This window comes from Eurypyga helias, unplaced genomic scaffold, assembly GCF_000690775.1.
Source record: "Eurypyga helias isolate BGI_N326 unplaced genomic scaffold, ASM69077v1 scaffold17617, whole genome shotgun sequence".
NCBI lineage: Eukaryota > Metazoa > Chordata > Aves > Eurypygiformes > Eurypygidae > Eurypyga > Eurypyga helias.
Window position 1 is genome coordinate 16,355 of NW_010261272.1, and position 21,733 is coordinate 38,087.

A 21,733-nucleotide genomic window follows, 5' to 3' on the forward strand; every position below is an offset into this window, starting at 1 on the left:
CATAGTGACTGGAAGTTTGTATGTTATGCTAAACATGAAACCGCAGTTAGTCACATCAATACACTTTGCAAAAAAAAAAAAAAACAGAGATGGTTTTACGTTAATTATTTTGATTTAGAACAAATAAAGATACAACCCTTACCCCAGGCTGGGAATCTCCTCTTCATTGACAAGGTCAGAGAGAAGGAAATGGTGCTTGGCTATGAGGAAACGGTTTATTACTGATTCTCGGACCTGTAAGTGGGGAGGGAGAAGAGAAAAAAGTACATTTCTAATCCAAACCCCCTCCAAATATTTGCATTCTGTCTAACACAAACAAAATGTCCTAATATATGGTCTTTATTTTTTACCCCCTTTTAAGAGTCATGGTCCAAGGAAAATTTTTCTTTCCACCAGGTATTTCTTCAGAACTTAATAGAAGTTAATTTTAAAAATACAATGATTCTCTAGAAACATACTGGGTAGCCAGATATAACAACATATGAAAGCATACAATCAGAAATTACATCTTATCTGCTTACAGCTCATCATCAGAAACAATCACAACAATAAATTACACTAACAGACATCTCTTTTCCGTATCTAAATGAAGTTGCAGAAATGGCTGTAGAAAATCACCACAGAATTACGGAATGGTTTGGGTTGGAAGGGACCTTAAAGCCCATCTAGTTCCAACCCCTCTGCCATGGGCAGGGACACCTTCCACTAGACCAGGTTGCTCAAAGCCTCATCCAGCCTGGCCTTGAACACTTCCAGGGATGGGGCATCCACAGCTTCTTTGGGCAGTAATCTATACGGTATTGGTTGTGGGGAATAAAAGCAACACTTTGGACCGTGGAACAACCTACGAAGCCTGTATTACAAATTCTATGATTTCAAATAAAAGTTTAAAATCCTTAGTGCCTTTCATTTCTATGCTGAGGTCACAGACTGAAGCACAGAGATGAAAGCCTTCCCTTTTCTCCCAACAACTATGTGGAAGCAGACTGAGACAGTACTGTCTCTGTCCTTTTTTCCTACCACTAACATTAGTAATGCTTCTATATACTGTGCTTTACAAGATCAGCTGCAGAACAGCAATAACAAAGTTTTCTGCAATACATCTCCCCCTGATATTTTTAGGAGTTTTAAGTTTTCCTTATTGTTCTTATATCTTGGTGTTGATGCAACAGGCATACAAAGATCACATTTCAGAATGCACTGAATTTCAGTGCCGTTGTGGGCAATCTAACTTTCAAGCACACCTGACAATTTATAGAAGTGTAAAATATTCAAATATTATTTTAAAAAAGGCTACCTGTATTTAATACAGAGTGACAAATAAGGGTACTGTAATGCCTGTTACTCTGTACTGTTACCGTAAGTTTGAGTACAAACCTAAATACCGTGCAAAACACATGGGGCCCACGCAGACATGACAGCTTTGTTAAAAATAATTTTTTTACATTATCGTACTCAATCTGGGCTTTGGCACTTGCCTGGAAGTTCTGAACACTTTTAATTGTCTGTGATTCTTTTACAAACCATACTTTCTCACAGACAATTGGTTTTGTCCTACATCAAGTCAACCTTATCATCATATTACATGTACATGGTAGGACTTCAATACGCTTTTTGTTATTTCCAGTGCTGATAAGAAACTAGTAGCCATGTTTTGCACTTGCTATTTTGCCAACATAGCCTGAAATTGCAAACTTTTGGTTATATGACTAATGTTTTCCAATTTTTTTTTCCCCTAAGGATTAAAGAGAATGTCAGCCTAGCAGAAGGAACGGACTAGAAAAATAAATTAAATCAAGATAAGGGAAAAAAGATACTACTCTAATATCACAATAAATGTAATGTGATGAAAGATATGCCCTCTGCCTTAGGCTGCAGGACAAGACACTCTGTATATCACATTAAATAATTTTTAACAGTGGTTAGGGCCATTTTTCATGAAGATAATTAAGTTTTTGGCATCACACTTACAAGAAGGAAAACAGTAAGAAGAAGGAAATCGGTGAATATTTATGACACAACAATACAAATCACTGGGATTCTGGAGCAAAAAAGAATTTACAGAACTGCTAGAAAGAGGAGGTCACATGTATAAAGATTAATCAGTTTCAAGTACTCACGGAAATGAAGCATCCATGTACAGAAGCAACATATGGCCTAGAGAAATATGGTGGAGTCATATTTGTTGCAGCTTACCTTCTGTAGATAGTTGGCAACAACTGCTCTGTGGGCATCTAGGTAATTTTTGCTGTCAATCACATCCCTCTCTTGCAGTCTCTTCTCATAGTCCTAAAGATATTTACTAGAGTTTGTGATTTCACATACATTCAGTGCTTTACTACATACAAGAAAAATGGTATTTAATCAATACTAATGTATGGATCACAGTAAACAAAAACAGATGTCAGAGGCTTATAAAGCTATTTTTAATGCTAATGTATACAGCAACAGCATTGCTAAACTTCCATGACTAGAGACAAAACTTCCATTAAGTTATGAGATTCATGTGGTTTAAATTACTATGAGTAACTTGAAGATTTCCCTCTCTTCTTTTAAAGCTGAACTTTGACCTGCTGCTGTAAACTGAAATTCCATCTGAACTGAAGTGGCTTCTCTTACTGCAGCTGCAATAGGGAGAATCCTTTATAAACAGAAGCGATGCCGTATTAATGGAAGATGACCCCAAGTCTGAACTGTGTTTTAATACACATAACTGGTTTTCAAAGTGTCTAATACTGGAAGAAACTCCACTTGTGGGAGAGATTGTTGAGAAACAATTGAGCTATTTTTGTTATATTCAAGAAATAAAGAGATTTAATGCCATAATAAAAATCTTTGGTTGTACACTGTGAGAAAGTGAAAGCTCTTTAGGCAGCCAAAGTGCAAAGACTTTGCTTTGCCTGAGGTTTGATACAAGTCAGTAGCCTAACCAAGGGGTTGACATGAATCCTGGTTACTCCCACAAAGAAAGATTTACAAGCAGCCCTTGGTTCTTGGGGAGAAGTACATTAACAGAATATTTCTCGGGGTTGTGGTTACCATTCTGGTGGACTGCAATGAAAGCTGTACTGACAGATGCAGCTTTTATTCCCAAGTTTAGGAGTGTCTCCTAAATTAAGGAAAGGCTAGAGCTGACACTCAGCTTCCAAACAAAACAGAGAGCCTATGAGTCCAGGGGGTCTCCCAAGACCTGCAGGTTAATGGCAGTCTGCAAATCAGGTTGGTTTGGGAACCACAGCTACCCATCACGTAAAAGCTACTCAGTAAAATTACCTTTCAGGTGATTTTGATATTGATGTTACTTAAGAGAAAATAATTTTTTTACTAATATAAAGGGGTCCAGGAAGCACATTCTGGAAGCACAGTGCTTCATTATTTCCACAACAAATCTTTATATAACTTTTCCAGTGCATAGTTATTCAGTTGAATGACTTCAGATTAGCCTCAAAATAAAATAAGAATGGCTCTGCTGATCTCGAAATCTTAATTTTCAGGCAGATCTAGTAATGACTAGAAGTCCAATAATGGGAGTTGAATGTCTAACTGGTACACACATATGCACTGCTCCCTCCATGAGCTTTTTTACTGTAACATGACTTAAATACCACAAATCATTAATTAGTACTTGTTACCTGTTAGTAAACTGTCGATATTAAATAAATTTTCACAAGAAACAGGAAAAGATCATGAATTTCAGATAAAGCAAATACTCAGGTACACACTGATCGGCCCCAACTCTGATGCTGAACCCCCAGTTTGCTGAGGAAGACATTAATGAGCAGTCCAGTACATAACTATTGGAGGGGCAGTTACAAAGAAGAAAGTGCCAAACTCACCGCTGTAGTTCCAGACATTGTAACAAAGGAAAGCAGCCATTAAATACAACTTGGAAGGCTCAGGTTGCACATGATTTTGGTTTTTGTTGTGATTTTTAATAGTTGCTGGAAGGGTAGTGCAGCACTGGACCAGGTTATCCAGCAAGGCTGTGGAATCTCCCATTTAGATTTTTTAAAGACTTGGCTAGACAAATACACAGCCGACCCCATCTAGTGCTGGAAACAGTCCCAGCACATCAGTGGAAAGCAGGACTAGATAAACTCCAGACAATATTTTCCAAACAATATTTCCACAATTCTATGAATTTCAGACTTCTTTGCCAAATTGCTAGTAAATCAACCAGGAACAACACCACTTTAAACTTAGTTTTGAAGATCATGTCATATAAAATGAACTTGGAGTGGGTGATCATGGGTTTATGCAATTTATCCTTAATGGAAAAAAAAACACCACAAATGAAAGATTTCTTGAACTATGGCTTTCAAATTTGAATGATAATATGAAATGGACAGTTAGTCTGTAAAAGCAAATGGAACAGAAATAGGTATCAAAGATGTGGCACATCTTTGAATAGGAGATACAAAACTAATCTAAAATTCAAAAAGGAAAATATTTATTGCAAAGAGCCAGACATGATTGAATTAAAAAATATCCTTAAAAAAAGGATCTAATCCAAAAGAAATGGAAGAAACAAATTTTTCAAAGAAATCTACATAAGAAGTAGGGGTAAAGCAGCAGTTGCCAGAATCTGAGATTCTGATCCTGCTAGAGCAATGAACATGCTACAACTCTCCTTAGCTACACGAATTGCTAAAGAACAAAAGAATGTGTGATGGAGTTGACATTAAAAATAATTGAAGTATGACCCAGATAACAAACGCACACATTGCATTTCAGTAAGGTAATCAACAGACACGCAAGGGTAGGGTAAGCTAATTGGAACAATGTATTAAAACAGAAATAACTGCAACATAGGCTGTAGTAAAACATAAGAAGGTTTTCGTTCTCATTAGGGCTATTGCTTCCAGCATTCTCCGCAGAAATGACTCAAAATTTAAGTCTAAATCTGAATTCTCTGTGCATTACCTCGAATATTTAAAATCACCTTTTTTAATTAAGTCTTAATTTTTTTTTTTTTTTTTAAAGGTATCTTAGAACATTTGTGTCTAAAGCAGTTGCTGTGTTTTATTTTTCTCCTTCCACAGTACAGCTGTGGAAATATTGCCCCGGAAGGAAGCTATCTTAATTAGATTAAAATAACGCTAGAAAAGACTGAAGGTATAAAAATCTTATTTTTTACACTTCAGCACAGCTGTACATTCTGTAAGGGGCCAACTGACTTAATTGCAAATCAAATATTATTAGCATGAAAACTAGGCAAGAAATATTTCAGAAAACATTCTACCTGGAAGATTTTTTCACTGATTTCTCGTTCATGTAAAGGGACTTGCTTATAGTTTCGGAACTCAGCCACTTCCTCATTTCTGAGCTGCAAGAGTCGGAATCTCTTTGATCTATTAAATTCTTCATCAGAAACAAAATTAAATTCTTGCTGCAACTGTTCCAATCTGAAGTAGTCAGGAACGTGTGCCTCTCCACTTGTGGCAACCTAAAGTAGTCAAAACATAATTAACCTTTACATACAAAGGGACGACGGTCTGTAAAATTACTTTTGTATGACACATGCATATTGTAAGGATATTCATTTTAAGGAAAAGCAATCGAGATGGACCAAACTGAGACTGAAACACTGTATTAAAGTACGTTTTTGTTGAGCAAAGTACACAAGATTACACACTTAAGAATACAATAAAATTATATTTCCTCATAACATAAAAAAAACATCAAAGAGTAGGAAGACTCACAGCACAGAGTAACTTAGGAAGCTGCACTGTGAAGATGATTCATTTACCCTGGCTATGTAAATACATCCTTAATTTGATGGTTAGAAAAGTTCCAACTTCTACAATACACTAGATCCCTTTGTGCAATTGTCACTGTTGAGTAACTTCCTATTTAATACAAGTACACTGGGAATACCTCTGCACTTTAGGAAAAGAACAAACTCAAAATCTGTATTTTTAAAATTTATAAATAAATCTGTCTGCATATTCCCTCATACCTATTTTTCACCACTAGAATACTACTGAAAAGATTTAATAAATCTTAGTAATAAATAATTTACCCACTACTAAATGGATTAATAAATCATATTTTTAATACACATTTTGCTTTTTAACACACCCAAGGATGCTCATTCCAAATTCATATGCTACTTACTACCTCACTAGCGTGCATGCCGATTGCCTGAGAAGGTACCGGTGTTTCACAGCTCCATTAGCCCTACCGCCCTGAAAAAGCCACTTACCATGATCAGCTGCATCAGAGCTGCATTGTTTGGGTCATTTGGATCAAGTTTTGCTTCTGCTGCCCACTTAGCTAGTTTCTTCATGTCAGTTAAGCCCGATGTGCCAATGGATGCAATAGCATCGATATTTTTTAAAGCACTGAAAAACAGAATTATCAGAACTAGAAATGTATATGATTCAGCAATATAAAAAAAAAACACGTTATGGGAAAAAAAACCAACAAACCAACAAACCCACAAAAACTTAGGAAAAAACCAAAAAGCTCCCCAGAACCTGAATAGTAACTTCCACTATACAATTCTTAGTTGCAGCTATGCAACTGAGGGAATGATGCATTGCAGAGGAAAGTAATGGAAAAATATGAAGGAACTGGCAACAGGGAAACTTTTATACAAGGAGCTTATTGACACATTTATGATACACCTACTTCCTAGTAATCAGCAACATGTAATCAGATAAGATGATAAATTGCCTCACAGCATGAAAGGAATGCAAGAGTTTTGATAATCCACACTGAACTTAGATGTACAGTCCTTGCTTGCGCTATGTCTTGAATCCTGCCTTTTCCCTGACTCCTGGATGGCACTCTCAGACCTGCATTGCAGCCCCTTCCCTGCTGTTTCTGGATATACCCCGGGGCCTGGTTCATCCCCGCTCCATGCCTGGGACTGCTGGCAGGACCCAGCTCTGCCTGTCGTGTTCAGCTCCTGCAGGACTGCACGCTGGCTGGTGAGGGCACTGCCTTGTGCTGGGACACCGTTGCAGCCTCACCCTGTCCTGTGTGGTGCAGCCCTGCGCTTGGTCCTCCCTGACACTGCAAGCTCCAGCCCCACTCCTTATCCTTTGGACACTTCTGCTCACTTTCCTGTATTCACATTAGGCAAGGAAGTATGGTAGGCAGTCTGGAGGCCATTTGTACACTGACTTGCTGGCCAAACTTCTGGCATCTTCTCACAAAAGCCACCTCTGAATCCCGCCCGCTACCAAAACTGCCATGTAAACCCAACACACCAGGACATGCATGTTATTAGCCAAATGCCGCAGAAGATGGATGTTCCCCACCTCTTGTTAGGGGTGCTAATCTGTGTCTTCATTATCTACTTATCTGAGTAGTTTCAAGAAACCTTTAAGAACTTACGGATCTTTCTTGCGCTTGGTTAGAATCAGCCAAATACCCAGCAGTCACGGGAGCAGCCAATAAAGCGCTAACATCAAGGTTGTGTCTCTAGGCCCCAGTCCTGAACAAATGCACTGAATCACAATTGTGCTGAAGAGGCAATGGGCAGCAAAAACTAACTTTAGGCACAAAAAAGTCTTGCCTCTGACTTTCACAAGGAACAATGGAAAGTCAGAGGGTTGCTTATCTCTAGAGGATGATACAAAGAAGAGTGTTTTAAAGCAAACTTCCTTTTAAAATTCGCCATTTTTCCATTTACTACAGTGATTAGTCTCCTGAGTAAAGTTAGCATTTGGGAATTCCTCCTTATGTTTTAATCTCATGCTATTCTAGTCTCACTGAAGTCAGCAGGTTACTATATGCTGATCAGAAAATTACTCTAACAGCTGCAGCTTGAGGCAAAAATAGTAACAGAGCGATTTGGATGCCAGTGTCTAGCCTCTAAATAAATAAAAATCTGATAGAACCTAATCAGCTGTGAGGGGTACCTACTCAGTGTTAGTAAGTATGGGAAAACTCTTGACAGGTGGACAGTGAAGTTACCTGAGGTTGTTACAAAAGCAGATTTTACGTATCATCTCCTTAACTTTACTGGAATTATATAAAAGCAACAAAACAGACAAATAAACTACAGTGTTCAACTTGCAGCCACAGAGCAAATTAGATTGTTTTGAATGCAACAATATACTAATTTCTGTAGGTCAACAGGCTTCTGATGGAGAAAGAGTATTATCTTGGAATGATCAGCAGATGCAAATTTTTCACTGATTAATTCATTAACAGTATCAAGCCCCCATACTAACTTCTACTGCTTTCACAGCCTCATTTTTATCATTAATTACAAAAAAAGGCATTTAAAGCATGTGTCCCAATAGCCTCCCCAAATGTACTTCAGGTAAGAGCTGGAGCTTCCGTTCTTAGAAAAATGATTGCAGGAAGGTTCTTTCCGAACATATACATCTTCTATTAGAAAATCATAAGAAGTGAATTAATCAGCTTGAGTTTAACTTCCATATTGTCTACAAATAATATACTGCAGGACAAAATTTCTAACTAAAATCTATTTACCAAAAACATGTACCCTAAGAAATCTGCAGGGGGTCACAGTGCAAAGTAAAATATCTAAACTTAAGGAAAAAGATTATGCAAATTCTTGATTAAGAAAGTCTATTTTTTTAAAACACAGTATAATCAGTTTCCCATTAATCACTGAAAATTAATATTATATTACCTTGGAACACTTGTGTTTTGCTGACACACTGGAGGAATTAAGGGGATTCCTTTTTCTCCAACTGCCCAAGAGACACTATTGGATATTTTCCCAGAGGTCATTAAAGTCATTCTGTTGCTACCATCAGCTTCAAATGAAAAGGACACACCTATCATGGGGGAAAAACCCAAAGTAGTATATTTATGCATTCAAACACAATGTCTAAACATTTTAAACAATACTTCCTGAAAATAAGTAGTCAAGTAAGTCATGCATTTATATAAATGTGAAGCAACTTGATTCTGTTGCATGCTGTGGGTAAGGACTTTGCTCTACAAAAGGAGTGAAGGATTCCATTTCATCTACAGAAAGGCTTTCCGTCTGGGCTGGAAGGAAAGGCTGTGCCTTGAAAGGTTTGCCAAAAGGCGTTTTTTTTCCTTCACATATGTACATTACTTAAATATTTACGGGAGTTTTCAGATTCAGCATACTGTTATTAATGACACAGAAATTCAAAAGAATTATGCACGACTGGAGTCAGTCCTAAAGCTTTGTGAAACACAATTGTATTTAGTCATCACTGTCAATGACACTTACACACCCATTTGTTGTAATGATTTTTTAACCACATTCATTTCCTCCACAGTTTTTATGTATTCTTCTGCTCTAGCTTGATCTGTATTTCATATATGGCAAATTTATGCAAGCGAGTCATATCATAATGCTGTTCAAGCTTACTATATAAACTTGAAAGTTCTATATGCTACTGTGTATTATTCATTTCCCCTTTTCCTATCTCTCCCTTATTTTCACTTTCTAAAGTCCCAGGGATAAAATGTGTTGCAGAATGTCAACACAGCAAATAGGAAGAGGAAAAAACTACTCTGCACATACATTTATACGGCCAGTTTTTCAGTGGTTTAAAACATTAAAATCACTGGAGCTATACTGATTAATACCATTTGCTTGCTCTGCAGTATCAGAGGTCTGATTACTTAAACACTAAAAAAACCCCTAACACTTTCTATAGCTAGTAGAGCTCCACTACAAGCCAAAAAATAACCACATTATTATATTCAAATTAAAATTGGTAAGAGACAAAAATTCCACTGCAAACTTCAACAATAAGAATCATGACAATTTTATCAGATTCAGCTACAGAAACTGCAAACACTCTTAACAGAATTTACTCTGAAACATACACCAGGCTGTTCCTGCTACACAGTTTCAGCAAAACGAGAAACACTGAAGTGAGAAAGACTGAGAGCTCCTACCACTCCCAACTCCTTCATGGTCCAACATCACCCGCTGATTGCTGCTGAACTCTATTTCTTCCATAGGAGCACTGCCTGTCAGAACTGTAGTCTCAGGAACAGGTATGAACACTTCAGCCAACAAGCTGGTGCTGCTCATACCCATTGTTTCGTATATCTAGAGAAAAACATGGGACAGATGTGTAAGAAACGTACACATGCACTCATGAGAACTTGAAAACATATTGTAGGGTATTTGGACAAAAGGTTTTACTGTCACAATTCATTTAAGACAGTTGTATTTGTTTACTTTCTAAAACATCCAATTAGCAGACATTTCAGCTACCACCAGCTAACTTGGTCTGAATCCTTCTTAAATTTTAGATGTGTACCCCCCTCACCTTAAATGCACCTGCGAATAGCACAACAAACTCGAGGCTTTAAAGAGAACCGTTGTACAACATGCAACTGCTTGTGACAGTTGCTGGCATCAGGCAAATGTGCAGAGGGATTCTGCCTCATTAATTCCTCCTTACCACGACAGGCAAGGTAAGGCACACAGTCCCCGTTCTGACAGTACTGCAGGCTGCTCCCCTCTTTCCAGGCCAGTTGCCTGGCGATTTCTCCATTCAGATGTTTTTAATCCAAGGAGGCTGTATTCCTTTTCCTTTTCAATTTGTGCATTACATAAATGGAGCAGGTGAGGGGTATACCATCCTCCTCTAAACTACCAGTGAGATAGATGACTTTTCCTGTTAGGTAACTTAACAGGGGAAGTAGGATCCTGATGGTGTTCCTCCTAAAAATATATTGTATGGGCTCTGAAAATTATTCATGTGACACATTCATTAATTCATACTTGGAATGGGGGCTGTGGTGGTTTAACTTAACTGCACTGTTGATCAAGTCAAGTGCAGTTATGGACATTGCTAGCAATTAATTTTTTTCTTATTCCCCCCCTCCCGAAAACATTATTGTCCGCACAGCAAAATCATCATAATGTTTTAAGATGACCATTTCGGCAAGTTTACTGCAACATAAATAATTTTTTCTAAAATTAAGAGCCTGCTGTACTAACATATTTAATTGCATGTCCCAATTATTTGATTTCATCCATGCAGCCCATTGTCATGTTATATATAACACACACACAGACATAAAACATATATACACACATATAAAGCACAACCATCAAAAATGTTGCAGCAAAGTTGAAAGCCTATGACTGGAGAAGCAAGGAAAGGGTGCAAGACTGATGATTTATAAAGTTCCTTTCACAAATTTTTCAGCCTTTACACCACCACCACACAGCAAAATACAAGCAGTACAGGACTAACCACATTTCATATTATCTTTTTAAAAGTTACTACGATAAATCATTATCTACCTGTAGTTTCAAACTCTCTGGCCAATTGAATATATGTAAATTGAAAATCTGTCCAAAATGAACTCTGAAATCTGAACTTATTGGTCGGGTAACAGTCCTTGATACTTCTTTGGAGTTGAAAAGGACTTTTATAAATGCTGAGCGTTTCTTCACATCTTCCCGTCGCAAAACTTCTGCTCTGTAAATACATCAAACAAGCTGTCATATTACTTTAAATAACATTTTTATTCTTTCGTTATTTTTAATGAGAATCTGATTCCTTGAGGGAATCGGACGTTCTTCTAAAAATGTCACTACACAGGAATGGCTTTAAAACTATTATTTAACAGTTGTTCTATCTTCTCATGAATACAAAATGAACAGGTCAAATTTTAGATCCACTAAAGCCACCTCCATATAAAAGGAGTTATTTAGGGAAACAAAATTTCCTTCTACTCCCTTACTCCAAAGCAGAACAAACGCTATCAAATTGAGTTAAGATTTTGAAGGTTTTAGTCACTGCAAGTAAACCAGCCAAGCAATATTCCTTGATGAGGCTATTTGCTGAACAGGTACAAAACAAAGCAGTTCTTAAATGACTAAAATGTGTCAGATGTATGTTAAATTGTGTGTGTAAATGTAAAAAGTAACACAGTGTTTGTAAAAGTAGATTTTATCCACAGTGAAATCCCTGGTTTACTACACGATTTCTCTGTTTTCCTTCACTGACTACAGCGCAGACCTGGTGTAAAGGACTAGCTAGGGAAAGTGGTACTGCCAGAAGTGACCTAGACTCTACACTGAAAACTTCTCTATATATGCACCACCGTTCTATGCAGATGGTCAAGGAACATTAGAAGATTCAAAAGGAATGTGTAAATATGCGTTCCCCAATCCCAGTATATACAGGGCTATGTGTGACATGGCAATTAAGTTGCATCAGCTTCAGAAGCAGAAGTTTTATCACTAGGCTAAACAGAACGGTGAGCAGCACTCCTGAAGTTGTACAAGCAATCCATTAATAAATAACAGTAGAAAATGACAAAGTAATTTTCAAGCCAACATTTATCTTACCGAGGACACTGCTCAGTTGGAGTTACGCTTCCTGACAGGACCAGTTCAGGCATTACAGCAGGCTCTCCAGGCTTCCTTCTGCAGTTGTCAGCCTTTTCCCTAACCTGCTGCTCTATTTCCAGACTATTGGCCATTTTAGGTGGGATGGGTTTTACACGTTCCTCACCAAGACTGCAGTCTTCTAATGATTCTTCTTCTTCTCGAATGTCTTTTTTCTTCTTTTTCTTCTTGAACTTCTGCATACAAAAATAACAGTGTTCTTCCTGAACTTGTTTCAATTCAGTAGAGGTTTTTTAATTCTTGTTCTTTAAGAAGTGATAAACATATGAAAAATGACTGCATAACTGTAAAATTGCCACACACAAAAATCAGATTCTCCTCATTCTACAGTACCACTTCAGATTCAGCAACGCATTCCGTTCATAGGCTTCAAAAACATAATATGCTTCAAACAAAACATTTACTTAACCTTCCCAACCAACTTACAAAATAAACATGTTTCTTGAACATTCTGGCCAGCAGGTGACTTCAAATTTAGCCTGAGATACCATGTGCGTTCTGTTAGGGTTGAAGGAATGTTACTCAACCAGTAGATGCAGTTCTTGGAGGTGGGCTGTCTGCATACACATTGACAAAGTGAAGGCACATGTGCCACAAACTTTGGAACATGAGCTTTTTCGCTGAGTGGTATTCTTTAGCATGAGCAGAGCGATCCCCTCCCTTCTTCTGTGCCAAACAGAAGAAAAGACAAACAGAACACCACATGCCTTTCAGCATCTCCTAAACTGCAGAACTCCAGTGTTCATGAGCATGTTCAACTTCAAACAACTGCAAGTTCCTCCTTCTGCAGACTTGCAGATCACTTGGAAGTACAGCTTGGAAGCAACAGCCACTTCATGATTTAAGACACTATAAGCAAAAGAGGAGGAGGCAAGGAAAACAGTTTCCCTTCACTAACAAGTATTTAGCCAAACAACTTGTTCACGTAGTTTTGTAAGTAAATATTCTTTCTTGGCCTAATTTTACATTACTCTTCTTGTTCTTGTATTTACATTTAAATTAATCCAGTCTCTTCTACCTCTAGTGTCTTCCTTAGATTCATGTGATCTGTGCTAGGAAGACACCAACAGCAGTGATTAACCAAAAAAGTACTTTGAGTAAAATGAAATAAAGTACTTCTGGGTATAAAAGGAAGGGCTTTGTGCTACAATTTGCTCTAAAGGGAAAGAACCACAATCCTCTCAGGCTCAAGACAGTTTGTGACTAACAAAATATAAAGATGCTGAGAGCAGCTTTGGCTGGAACCACCTGCGATGGATTTTGCGAAGGCATAACTGGCTAGGAGATAGGTGAACAGTTCCCATTAGGATAAATGTTGAAAACTATCTGCCTTCACTGTAAGGTTTACATTTATTCATCTTATCCTACGAGTGCATTGACATGATACTAATAAGTCATGGGCCCACTAGTGTCTAGTAACAGGTATAGCCAATACTGCCAGATCAGCTTCTCCTCTAGTGCCTTCAACAGATCCTGCTAGCTGAAAAAACTTTCCATAAAAGTATCAGCAGATGACTAGAATCTTGAAAACTGTATTTGAAGCATTTCCTTAAACTTTATTTTGCTGTGGTATCCAAAAACCCACCGGGTTCAAACTGGGCAGTAATTATATTCAAGTATAACCACCATTATCCTGGGGTATCCCGTACACTGCCACTTAACAATGAAAGCAAGTCTGATTTTGCTGGCACTGCCAGAGGCTATTTCAAAGATCATCCCCTTGCAGTGTATTGTCCTAGTTCCTGTATTTTTCAATATACCCTTGAAGCATGACTGAGACATTAACTACAGTACAGATTAATAGCAATATAGTCAGAGGTAAAAGGCTAGGCATTAATTACATTTTTCAGTTTGAGAACATTCCTCAACATAAATACACATGAGATGACATCATCAGCTTGTTCATTAGAAACACCTCATAATTATTTTGCTTCACCACCCTCACACAAAATTAATCCATTTTTTTTTCTTTGCAAGAAGGACATGAATTTAACAGAATGGTGTAAAACTATTAAAGTAAAGAGAGAACTGCTGAAGTACTGAAAAATCAATAGCAGGAAGACAATGGTCCACAAAAACCTAGCACATCTTAATTTTTAATTAGCAATTAGTTTAGTAAAAAATTCTAAGTAGACAGAATGCATCTAAATACATTACAAAACTCATGCAGAACTATCCTGAAATTGGATTTATTTTCTATATTAGAAGGAAAACTTTTGAACAAATCAGTAATACTTTTATTTTTTGTGAAACTGAATGATTTAAACAAACCTGTGTCTTCTTCCAGGATTTCCACTCCTGTAGCTCAGTTTTATACTCTTCCATTTTCTTTTCATATTCTTCCATATATTCTTCTAGTAATTCTTTTATCTCAGCCTGAATTTCTGCCTCATATGCTTTTTCATCTAATCTCTGATCAACCTCTTCCCTGCAAAACACCAGTTATCAACATATTGCAGAAATTAACATAAGAGCTACAATTAAGTCAATAATACGTACTTCTACTTCTCTGTTAATTAATTTCATCATATCAAAGGTGTGTTCTATTTAAAAATACTAGCACAGATAATCTAAGAGTTGATAGTAGACAGTTACCATCCAGAATTAATATCTTTTTTTTTTTTTTACTTGTTAGCCTTTAGAAATTCCTTTCTGTTACAGTAATTGTTATTTTAACCTTCCTTACTCTCCAGACTTAAAAGGAATACTGGCAGGCTCAACCAGTGCCAGACTACTCAAATTATTACTTTTGCACCCTTCATATCAGAATTGTAAGTTCCCAAATTGACTAATCTTATTAAAACTCTACTGCTGGCAAATGAAGTACAAAGTGTTATCAAAACATACTTCCTCAAATAAAGTTTCAAGGGTGTGTTAGTAAACTTCTGAAAGTCACGGAGGGATTTAATTTGTTTCCAAACTTTTATGATTGTCTTAAGCAACATTCTGTCTTTTTCTTGTTCAGCATCACGAAGTCTTCTGGTTTGCCTAGAAATATATACATATATGCACAAAATCAGTCAGGATCGTATAACTCAGAGGAACAATAGAGTGAAAACTTGTGATACCAAAAGCCAAGTGATGTGGGTTTCAATTTGATTGATGGCTGCAGTGGTTTAAATCCAAAGAGCATAAAACTCAGACTTCAAGATGGCAGGATTTGATTTCCTTCTGTACTCCAGTCTCTTGCATTTTGGACAATCTGACTTCAATTATAGTTCATTCTCCAGAGATCTCAGAGTTTTCTGAAATGCTCATTACAGCTGTACATCGTTAAAAACATTTTAGTCAATTCATGTAAACAACAGCCCAGGAAACCTACATTGCTGCTATGGAGTAATGCTTATTGCAATCATACATTACAAAATGTTTTAAACTTAAACATGCTTCTAGCTCCAGTAAAAAGGACTTGCAGAGATGAAGTAATGTAGTAACATATGAAGTAATGCAAATCCTTCAATAGCCCTACAAGATTCTTAACACAAACAAAATTAACAGTTTTTTTTTTTGTCTCAGAATTGGTATTCCACGTTTCCACCCTCTAATCTGTAAAAAAGCTATTCGTTAGCATTTTGACGACCACGCACTTCCGATATAAGTGTCCATGCAGCGCAAGCACAGACTGTTTCTAGTACCGTCTTGACAGCTAAATATGTCTAGTAAAAATAATGTGATAAAGATGTAAACTAACACATCACTTATTGCAATACTCAGAGAATGCAGAAGACAGGGAGGCTAAGTTAGAGCTGAGAGAAGAAACACACATCATACATTATTTAAAAGCATAAGCAAATTCAGCAAAAACAATAAACAAATAAGAAATATAGACTCTCCAGAAAGCAATATGAGTAACTTATCCAATTCATTAGCTAGCAGTTTGAGCATTACTTCTCCATGCAGCTTAACAACCTTTTCTTCTTTGTCTACCAGATGAAGCTTCAAAACATGAGGAACACATAGGTCACTAATTACACTTATCTAACATACTCAATTTGGAAGCAGGACCTTTCAGTAGCGAATCACCTCTGCTAAAATACATCAGCCAGAGAAGCCTGGCTGCATATCATAGCGTACGCTGGCTTCCCCTTCAGCAAACGAAGGCAGTCGGGCGTGAATTGCTAATTTGCAGAAGTGTCCTGTATTCAGATAACATTTCTTCTGAAAAACGATGGAAAACTACAGCTCTGATCTTGGGACAGCAACGAGTACACGTCATTTATGCTATTGGAGGGTGGAGGAAACAATTTGATTATTTTCCATGCTACACTCTCTGCACATCTGTAATTTCTCACAAGTGTGCTACACTGACCATCAGGGAAATGCACTATTAAGAGAGAGACAAGGCAGGTCAGATGTCTTTACCAACATATGTGGTCCAAGTCAGTATTAAAACACCATGACAGTAAAAATTCCTGAGCCCATCTGAGCCTTATGTCTAATAGCTTCCAACAACAGAGCTGTGGCCAGAAAGAATTACAGACATGAAAAGCCCTAAAATACTCCCAGCCAAACTCATCTCACTTTACTTACACAACACTGATCTCACCAATTTCAGCTGAGCTTCTCCTGATTCATAACATTGTGACACTAACTAAAGCACTCAAGACATATAAAAACACTTAAGATACCCAGAAGGAATAGTCTGTCTAATTAGAATTAACCATTAAGCAAGCCTCAGGTTTGGTGCCAAAATCCAAAAATCTCATTCTGACAGTGTACCTTCTCATTACTATTCTCAGGCTTTCTCTGCGGAGAGGTCCTGTCTGCAGGGTACTGCATGGTAACTGTACACCTCCTGCTACTGGTCTTTTAGCACATGTGCTAAGAAAACACTAATAAAAGCTACTCCTTTTTCAGTGGAAGTAAGACTTTGTCCTTCAGTATAAAATAATACAGTGTATACTTCTATGTGCCACAGAAGAAACACAGATACCAGTGTTTTACAAGACAGCGTATTTGACAGGTGAAAATCTGAAGCAGTTCCTAAACGAAGAGTAGTGAGTAGATGTCTAAGTGTAAGCAGACGTAGATTTTAAGTCCGAAAGTAGAATTGTTATTAAAAGAGACTTTTTAAAAATTGTATTATCATGTGACCCATTACATCAGTCTAAACTTCTGTTTATTTAAATTAATACATTATTGCCTACTTTCAGGTTGTAAAAAAAACTTTCAGATTTTTAAATATTTAATAGTTAAAAGGCTGTTGAACATGGATCTCCAAAATAATTTTTATTATACTGCTTACACTTACAGCTCACTGCTGCCCATCTGCCAAATACAATACTAACTTTCACTACCAAGCCAAAAACTGTAATATATTTTTACTACCCACTTACAGTCCAAGAACAATAACTGTAATCTTGTAAAACAAAATTCTACCATTTTATGTTTATTAACCCACTAGCAAAAATATGGCCAAAATACCTAAAAATGGGAAGTGAATCAAGAACACTTATGTAATGAGGAAGATGGAAAAAAACTAGCGGTTTTGTCTGTTCAAAAAATTATGTCACTTGCATTGTTGCGAGAGCTTCATGCATCCAGCTGATACCTATTGAAACCTTAATTAAATTTTAATTGTGCAAAACACACCAGTATATAGTTGCTAAGTAATTAAAAGGTAATCAAGTTAGATCACTTTTCAATCAGGATTTTAGCCTAAGCTGTATTTTCTTCATAGTTTCTTTTACTCAACTTATCAACTCTTAAGCCTTCATCATTCTCTGGAAGAAGAATTTAAACAGCAGAATTTAAAAGTCTGACCTGAATCATATTCTGTACCAGCATGGAAAGGGGAAAAGGAATAGAGTTTCAAAAAGCGATGATTTAATGAATCCATACCTACCTGATCTCAATTTTGTATTCAGGTATGCTCTGTTGTGCCATAGGTCTAGGAACACCAGCACCTCCAGCGTCCATACTGCATTGCACAGCGCTCCTCAAAGCATGCAGCTTAAACAAAGCAATGAACAATTAACAGATGGTTTGACATTTGAGGCGTGATCCTGCTCTGGCAGGGGGGTTGGACTAGATGATCTCTAGAGGTCTCTACCAACCCCTACCACTCTGTGAATCTGTGAGGCATACACCACAATGCACCTTGACATGAAAGAGTTAGAATCAAGACAATTTTCTGTTATGCAGTAACTGTTTTTCCACGGCTTTGCACGTCTGTGAGGTGCTGATTCTTCAAGATGAAATTCTAATTAGGTTCTCCGGACATATAGGGGAGATCTACTGAGACTGATCACTGTGACAGATCTAAAGAAGGGGACAAGATTGATCGAGGGATTATCCTGAAAGCTTAGGGATCAAAGGGGTGGTGGAGGAAAAAGTAAGTCTTGCAGAAAAACACCTTCTATAAAAGGTTTTTTGGGACTAGGAAGGGCCACTAAAGGTAACCCCAGAAAAATCAATAAACAACAAAACACATGAGTGGGCTGTGGATTTGATGAGTGCCTTACAGAAGCTGGGCACCTTGCAACAAAGCATTTAAGTGTAACATATTGCATGTAACACCCAAAAGAAGGTCTAAGGACGAGACGCAGCCGGGAACAACGGCACAGTTCAGATGCACTTCTGAAGCCATATTTTTGAGACAAGAAGCCACCCCTTCAACTGAGAAATGGGCCATCCACTTTTGTAGAACTTGGTGAAATTAAACGCTTCCCTTTACTCTTAATCGATAACTGAAACTAAACTTCACTAACTTCCCTCCATCCTCAAATACTGTCTTTGCAGACTTCCTGTCAGAGCTGCTGTCCACAATCCTGCGAAGTCTTACCTGTCATTTCCCAGAAAACATATTGAATACTCTAAGGAATACTATGTAAATGTTATTGCACTCTAACAATTATATTCCCTTTACCTCAGAACTCGCATAACATTCATTTTAAACAGAAGACCAAAGAAATCCATTATCTTAAGAATGCAGTTCTGCACTGAACACACAGCAACCCAGATGAAATATTCAGGTCTTTTGTCTTCTGACAAAATGTCATTCATTACGTACAATCAGAATTTCACCGCTCTGAAGAAATAAGTTCAGGTTTACCTTGAACTGTCACATCGTTATCTCAATAAGCTATGACAACACAACAGAAATACCTTGTCTGTGAGAAGGTTGGTAAGATTCTTCTGTTTTCTTGCTAAATACTGATCATATAGTTGAGCCAATTTAGCTGCTAACACATGCTCACGACTAAAACAGGGATGATGGGTGAATATCAGTCCAGAAATATCAATATCCAATTGAAATGGTCCCTGAAAATCTCCAGGTCCGACAAGATACTGATTGGCAGCTGTCATTTTTGTTGCCTGAAACAAACAAAAGAATAAAAAATATTTACAAGCCCTGGCAAAGTTATCTTGCAAAGAGGTCCTGTGACAGAAAATAACCCACTAACACTACCTACATCTAACTATTGCGTCTTAAACTGCAGAAGCTTTGGAGGTTTCTTCTTTGCTTTACTGAAAAGTAGGCGCACAAAACCACCACGGGTATTCTACACAACAGAACTTTGATAGCCCATATGAGGCTGAAATAAAAACTCATCTGCCTGTACTGCAGGTTTTGCTGAGCAATAAAGATAATGACACTGAATTGTAGAAAGACAAGCCTACTAGCTCTTTTTTCACCTGTTTGTTGAGTATCACTTTATTCCCCCTTAGAACTGAGCTCAAAAGATAAAGAGCCCAGCTCTCAAAGAGCACTTTCCTTGTAGACCATTTGGATTGTGCCGAAGAGGAAATACGTTCTTTGCTTCCCCAGTCTAATGCCCGGGAAATTCATACCAATAAAGCCCAGTGAAAGCTTACAGCAACAGCTTAAAGAGCTTAAAGGTTTGCAGCTTAAAAGCTTCAACCTGCTGCAATCAAAAGGCAATCGTGGCTTCTATCCTCAGGTAACTGAAACCAGAAGAGAATTAGAAGTGCTTCCTGCCCGACTATTGCTGCTCCCCTCTTTGGATACCTCAGGAGAGATTCAGAGACATTCTGGTACGATAAAAGATGAAGTTGTTAGTTATGTAGCGTTCGTTGCAGCCGCTTCATAAGAACTGGAAAAGGGGGGACTGAGAAGGGAATTTGGCTGTTGCATAGCTCTTTTACCGGACTGGTTTCAATGGGCATGAAACACACAAGTCCACCTGATCATTCCACATTCCATTTTTCAAAGTGTTTAATATGGCATAATCTGTCATAAAAAAAAAGACAGCTTCAAATTCCTTATGCTTTAATTATTTTTCTGATCATAAAGGACACCCAAGCTTAATGCCTTACTTTCAACAGGAATTTGGGTATTTACATGCCATGTGAACATGGTGTTTTTGAAAGATAAGCTCTCTTGTTCTATCTTTACTAAGATCTAAGCAGCAACTTCTTTACCCATATGCAGAAATACCCTGCACAGAGCTGTGGTACTGGATGCATCCTGAGAATTGTGTATTTGTAACCAGCGTCAATTAAAGGGCAACATTCAAATCTGTATCAACAGCAGCAGACAGAAACATTTGTGTGTCCCAGAAGAGCAATCTACTTGAAAGTCTAAAAAGTCACAGTTTTTCCAAGGGGGTAATAGAGTGCTAACAAGCAGAGCAATAAATGCTTGCTTAAAGCTTGCTGAATGGTTTTAATTGAAACTTATTTTGATTTGTACTGCCTGCAAGCTGCAACTGCTGTTTGCCAGGATAGGTATGCTGTGGTTGAGGGCAAAACAAAAAAAAGAGATGTGAACTGATCCAACATAACTCCAAATTAGTTGCTGTCCACATGACTAAACTGTATGTGAAGACTTATTTTGGAAGATTTTCATCACGCACATGCCCTTCAATTATTTCTCTCTTAAGCTGCAGAGAGCACCTCTGTCCTGACCACCAAGTCTGTATACCAGCTCCTACCATGAGGATGGTTTACAGATATACTAATACAGGAACTACCCTACTTTGACATGAGACTACCCTAGGGTGCCTCACCGACACCTTAGTGACTCACAGACTTCAAGCAGTTTGTCACAGGCCATCACTTCACTGTTTTAACCAGTATTACCAACTCTTCATCCTCTTACCTTTTAGGAAAAATACAAGTGGAATATACTTGAAAAAGTAAAACATCTTTAAAGACCAGATGCGTGACCCCCAAAACGAGTCAGTACTCCATGATTCTTATCACAAAACCCTTCAGCTCACCAGGATTTCTGGTCCAGAAGAGCTCGGATATTTGGTCTCAGGAACCACATATGTGAAATATGCCTACCTTTCTATACACTGTTTCAACTTCTGGTGCAATGCCTTCTTCCAGTGAGATTATTGGAGGTCTTGTAGAATATGGTTTAATTGGATCAGGCAATGCTAAGATTTTGCCATCGTCACCAAACCACTCTTTTCCCTA

At 37.7% G+C, this 21,733-nt stretch overlaps 1 protein-coding gene across 1 annotated transcript in view; it reads right to left on the bottom strand.

The window, feature by feature from the left end:
* The window catches only part of CC2D2A (coiled-coil and C2 domain containing 2A), a gene marked incomplete at both ends in the record, with an annotated part of 42,455 nt that overhangs the window by 16,271 nt on the left and 4,451 nt on the right, over positions 1-21,733 (bottom strand). Inside the window, 13 exons of the mRNA XM_010155324.1 lie at positions 143-234; positions 2,197-2,289; positions 5,243-5,446; positions 6,206-6,344; positions 8,615-8,762; positions 9,868-10,024; positions 11,234-11,411; positions 12,287-12,522; positions 14,618-14,774; positions 15,194-15,334; positions 18,192-18,298; positions 19,454-19,663; positions 21,599-21,730. Coding sequence (XP_010153626.1) covers positions 143-234; positions 2,197-2,289; positions 5,243-5,446; positions 6,206-6,344; positions 8,615-8,762; positions 9,868-10,024; positions 11,234-11,411; positions 12,287-12,522; positions 14,618-14,774; positions 15,194-15,334; positions 18,192-18,298; positions 19,454-19,663; positions 21,599-21,730 — 1,994 coding nt within the window. The remainder of the gene's footprint in view (positions 1-142; positions 235-2,196; positions 2,290-5,242; positions 5,447-6,205; positions 6,345-8,614; positions 8,763-9,867; positions 10,025-11,233; positions 11,412-12,286; positions 12,523-14,617; positions 14,775-15,193; positions 15,335-18,191; positions 18,299-19,453; positions 19,664-21,598; positions 21,731-21,733) is intronic.